Source organism: Lactuca sativa, chromosome 7 (assembly GCF_002870075.4).
Source record: "Lactuca sativa cultivar Salinas chromosome 7, Lsat_Salinas_v11, whole genome shotgun sequence".
NCBI lineage: Eukaryota > Viridiplantae > Streptophyta > Magnoliopsida > Asterales > Asteraceae > Lactuca > Lactuca sativa.
The window spans coordinates 55668107-55674106 of record NC_056629.2 but is presented as its reverse complement, the minus strand read 5'-3'; the positions used below and the strand labels follow the sequence as shown (position 1 = coordinate 55674106).

At 31.6% G+C, this 6000-nt stretch overlaps 1 protein-coding gene across 1 annotated transcript; it reads right to left on the bottom strand.

Annotated features, from left to right (window-relative positions):
- Positions 1-2852: 2852 nt before the first annotated feature.
- LOC128127252 (F-box/LRR-repeat protein At4g29420-like) lies at positions 2853-3919 on the bottom strand. The gene is made up of 2 exons (XM_052765695.1): positions 3529-3919; positions 2853-3250 (listed from the first exon to the last, which is right to left on the bottom strand). The coding sequence occupies exons 1-2, from the start codon at positions 3917-3919 to the stop codon at positions 2853-2855; spliced, it is 789 nt and encodes a 262-aa protein (XP_052621655.1).
- Positions 3920-6000: the final 2081 nt, after the last annotated feature.

Sequence of the window (6000 nt, the reverse complement as noted above, 5' to 3'; positions counted from 1 at the left end):
ATTAAGACATAAGAACAACTAGTTCATGGAATGTAATTGGGTGGTACATAATTAGTGTTATGAACTTGATATAAATGTTGGATTAAGTTGTGAATCAGTAAGTTGTATCTTGATTTATAATACTTAAGAGTTATGAGATAAATTGACAGTTTTTGAAGTTGCAGAACCAAAGGTGAGAAAGAGGATTTAAGAGTTGAAGATTCTTAAATATAAACTATTACAAGGTAAGTAACTATATACTCTTTCCATTTTTATAGTTGGTAGTTAAGTATATTATTATGTGGATATAAATGAATTGTGGGGAGAACATCGACAAATTGCGGATAATGAAACCTAGTAGACTTCGTGGCGATGATACTATGGTTTAGGGGATGTTAATTTCCGGTATTCTTTATGAATTTAATATTACGGGGGAAATATGACCGGGGTATGGTGGTAGCCTTTGTGGTTGTAATACCACCACTAGATTTACAAGTCAATGGTCACCTTAAAGCTTATAATATCAATGATTTGGAAACATGTGTGTAAGTATAACTTGAAAGTCATAATGTGAGTTGTTGTTGTTAATACCTTATTATTGTGATTGTTGTGATGTTTTTGTAATTTAAAGCTAAAGTTACTCACTAAGCTATTTTTTCTTATATGTTATTTGTTTATATGCCTTTTAGGTAACTAGTGACCCCTTATTGGCCGTTATGTAATGGTAAAGTCGTAACGGAGAGATAGACATTGTGGAGTAGACTATATACTTTTGCATTTTGATTGTAGAAACTTTGTAATATCCGGATCGATCCTTGGGTGTATTTTTATTGTATGTAACGATAACTACATGTACTTTGTCAAGTTAATATTAAAGTAAAACAACTGTTTGTAATATTTAAAGTGAAAAAAATTGTGGATGCTCTTAGTATAAGGAAAAACAGAAATAATATAATCCGCATACGCATAGGCATCCAAATATGATCTTATTTAAAAAGTATTCATAAAACATAAATATATAATACCATAACAAGAGCTTTCCAAAAGATACCACAACCATAAAAGTTTTAACTATGAGACACTTAATTCAACTATTATAAAACCCACGTAATTCCATGGAGACCCATGGGTCCTGCTGAAGCTACTTCCCTTCATCTCTTCATCGATCATGTCTTCCAAATGATCATTGATCCCATCTTTATTCTTTACTCAATCTTCCCTTCAAAATTATTTCCCCAAAACACCCAATATTGCTTTCCTAAACCCCCATGAATGTGTACATTTGATCTGTCTTACCTTCACCCTTCTACAAATCTTTTTATGTTTTCAGTTTCTTTTCATCATATGGAATCTGATTGTAATGTTTTCTTTTTCTATCAAAACTATTTATGAGGTTGCGCTTAAACTTCAAATGACTTTTGATCCATATAAATTGACTTCTATGATTTAAGTTAAAGTTTGACTTTGAAGCAGTCAATCAATATGTGTTCAGAAATTGGTGTAAGTTTGGTCATTATATGGTAAATTGTAATAAGATATAAGAAACATGGTAGTATTTTGGAAAGTATATACGATTAGCTTAAAATTTGGGGTGACACAATGAAAATTGAATGCGTATTTATGATATCATAGGAAAGAAATGTATATATAGCGTTTATAATTTTTATTTAGAAATTAATAAAATAAATTAATTAATCTCATTTAATACAAAACAACCATAAAATGACATGTGAAATTAATTTTTAAAAAAACCACAAAATTACATGTGACAAAACTCTTAAAAATTTGACAAGTGGAAAAAAAAACCTTAGGAAGTTTAATTTAATTATCGATAAAGTAATTTAATTGTCTATAAAGTAATATGAGATTACAATCTCCACCATAAATTTTTTTATTGAATTTAAGAAAGAAAAAACCGGAATCATAGATAAATAAAGCATTAACCGCAATGTGAATAAACGTTAGTATAAGGAAAAACATAACAAATATAATCCGCATACGCATAGGCATCCAAATATGATCTTATTTAAACAGTATTCATAAAAATATAAATTTATAATACCATAACAAGAGCATTCCAAAAGATACCACAACCATAAAAGTTTTAACTATAAGACAATTCAACTATTATAAAAGCCACTTAATTCCATGGAGACCCATGGGTGCTGCTGAAGCTACTTCCCTTCATCTCTTCCTCGATCATGTCTTCCAATTGATCATTGATCCCATCTTTATTCTTTACTCAATCTTTCCTTCAAAATTATTTCCCCAAAACACCCAATATTGCTTTCCTAAACCCCCATGAATGTGTACATTTGATCCGTCTTACCTTCACCCTTCTACAAATCTTTTTATGTTTTCTGTTTCTTTTGATCATATGGAATCTGATCCTTCCTCGAACGTTTCTTAAAGTAATTGCTCTCCAGTCATCCAATAATCTTCCCTTCCTTACTCCCAAATACCCCATGTCCACTTCACTTCTGGCCATTCAGCCGTGCACCTAGTGATGAAACGTTTTGATATATTAGAAGCAACACTACGGTGGATGAGTAAAGAGATTTCTACACAGTTGAAGCATTCTTCTAACACGCAATCAACCAACGCGAAAATCATCAAAGGATCAACCACCGACAAATACCCACAAAATCTTTTCACACCTTTAAGCCCAATGTTGCCACACCACACCTCAAATTCTGACCAAACCCTTGGTTTAAAACACAAAGAAGTTATGTTCGGGAAAGTGCAGAGTAAATCCTCTAGGGTAAATTTGGAATTTCCACCTGCTCTTATATCTAAGGTCAGCGTTTCTACTGTTTCCATGCGAAACTTACAAATTACGGAGTGAATGTTTGAACTCTCGAGTTGTACAATTTTCAAATTCTCAAATTTTTGACTGCAAACGCGTTCAAGTGATCAACTGCAAGATGCAAGTTGTAGCACAAAGGAGCTTCAATATAAAGAGCAGCCGGACTTCTACACTCGAGTCTGAGTGTGATGAGATTCGGTGTGATTATACATATATATGATGGTGAATCTGTTACAATCCAATGGCAGGTTTTCAGGTTGAGGAGGTGGATCATCGGCATTTTGAGACCTCTAACATCTATCAAGTTAAGAACTTGAAGATTTGGGAAACTCGTATTAAACTCGGTTAGATTTTTGTCATCTAATCTTATGAGTTCAAGTGTTAAACTTGTTAGCATTGGCATGGCGTTCATGTTTTGTCCTGATAGCCATGCGTTCTTCAGCTCTAATTCAATAAGATTTTGACCTGCAACAACAAAAACAACCGAGTTAAAGCATCAAGACCTTAATATGATTAAATATCATTTATTACCAATAAATATCGATCATTAATAAACCCTAATCAAAGATAGTTGACCACAATTTATAAAAAAAAAAAAAAAAAAAACTAGTTGATATCAACCAGAATAATATCGATCCTGGCAAACCATTTACATTTTCCGACAGTAAACAATTTCCGTAATTTCAGAATAGAGCTACATGTAGAATATAAAATTGGAGAATTTCAGCATATAACCAACTTACAGTGCGCAGATATCAGTGACAAAACTTCTGATCGACGCGTACTCGACTGAACCCAAAAATCTGATAGTGAAAGCAATTTCAAAGCTCCGGAAACCCTAGGGAGCCACTCCTTAACGAAGCCCCCATCGGTGATGTGCAGATCATCGCCATCATCTTCAACATCAGCGTTCAACACATCTGGGGGTGGATTCTCGACACCAATACACACAGATTCCAGTGCACTTAAGTTTGATACAAGATTTAGAAAAACTCTCTTGAGAGAGGGAGTAAATTGGGAAGAATTTGAAGAACTCGAAACTCTGGACCTTGATTCCAGGTACCATTTCAATCGCCATTGCAGGTTTATAAATTTAAGGCCTGGAAATGCAGAATTGAAAGTCTTACTCGCCATACGGCAGCATGCTACCCATGCCGAGTCGTCGAGTCAACTCATTATTTCGAGCGCTAGAGATTCAGGAAGGTTGTCCATGCAAGCGGTGAAAGATCTACAAATGAAAATTGACTACTTGATGAGTTGATGATAGAGATATTTATGCCTGATTAATTTACACTTTACCCCTTTATAGTTTGACTATTATTTATTATTGGTCCTTACACATTAGCATTTATAAAAAATAACTTCAGTTTAAATTTTGTGATTTTCATTCCAATGATTTTTGCTAAGATTTACCATTAACCGAAAAAATGCAATACAAACGTCAGCAATTTAAAGTATTGTGATGTCTCCTTTATAAAGCCTTTTAAGATTTCTACTTGTTTTTCTAAGTTACTGTAATAGACGATTATATAGGAAAAATTCATATCAAAGAAATGTGTTATTAGGTTTTTTTATTTTTATCAAGTATTTGGTACTTCCTTTTTCCTTTTTTATTTTATTTATTTATTTATTTATTTTTTTTAAATTTCTACATCTAAGAATGTGGTTGATTCAATATATTTAGAATCATGCATTATATGATATTACATATACATGAAAGTATATATTGAGAATTGGGAAAATGACTTGTAAAGGTAACGAAGTATTAGACTTGTACAAAAAATACTATTGATCTTTTTTTTATACAGATATCACCAATCAACTATAGCTTTTGTACACATATGACCATTAAACTTCACATTTGTTCAAAAAATATTATTATGTTACCGGTAATAGTAGGTCACTAGCTACGTAACATGCCACGTGGCATGCCATGTGGCTGCTGACGTGGATTTTATTGTATATTATGTACACATTATACCATTAAACTATTTTGTGTACACATTATACCATTAAACTTTTTTTTGTGTACATTTTACCATTAAACTTTCTGTACACATTTTACCATTAATCTTATATAATTTATTCAAAAAATATCATTTCAAAAAATACATATTTTTACATAAAATGGGTTTTCTATCACCTATTGTGACTCCCTGATTTTGTAAGGTTTGGGGGAAACAGTTTGTTTTTTACAGTGATACTAAGGACTTTCTTTTACAACTACATTGTGAATTTATGTTGGTCATACATCAATTGAAACCCACAAGGTTTGAACTTGAGACTTTCGGCGAAGAAATACTCAATTGTTCATTATTTTAGCTAATGTCTAGTAAACATATTCTTATAAGTCATTTTCTTAGGAAACTACGTTTGAGGCACACTTATAAACTCATGAAACATTTTGTACATGTTACCTTATTATAATCTCCCTCTTCTTGATTGTGGTTGATGATTAAAAAAGTGAATTGAAATTATGTCGTTGTTTACCGATAGGAAAATGACTCATAATGATAAGTTTACTATAATTTAGAAAATCAGTAAAATCCATATCAGGTGATTGGAAACCTACTTTTATGTAATGATATGTATTTTTTGAAATGATATTTTTTTCAATAAATTATATAACATTAATGGTAAAATGTGTACAAAAGAAAGTTTAATGGTATAATGTGTACAAAAAAAGTTTAATGGTATAATGTGTACAAAAATAGTTTAATGGTATAATGTGTACATAATAAACAATAAAATCTACGTCAGCAGCCACATGGCATGCCACGTGGAATGCTACGTGGCTAATGACCTATTATTATCGGTAATATAATGGTATTTTTGAACAAAGGTGAAGTTTAATGGTCATATGTGTACAAAAGCTATAGTTGATTGGTGATATGTGTACAAAAAAAAAGTTCATTGGTATTTTTTGTGCAAGTCTAATACTTTGTTACCCTTACAAGTCATTTTCCCTTGATAATTTGAGCAATTTTTGAAATTTGAAATATGTAAAATGTAGAGAAATTTTGGATTGTACAAATGCTTTGACATGAAATCGCATATGAATGAGCGACATTTTATTATTTAGTAAGAAGGATTAGTCTTGCCATGAGGCTTATCCAGATAGAAGAATGCTTTTTGAAGTGCAAAGTAATATGAAAACAAAATGTTTTGAATGTGAAAGTTTTATATCTAATATGGATGTAACACACGACACAATT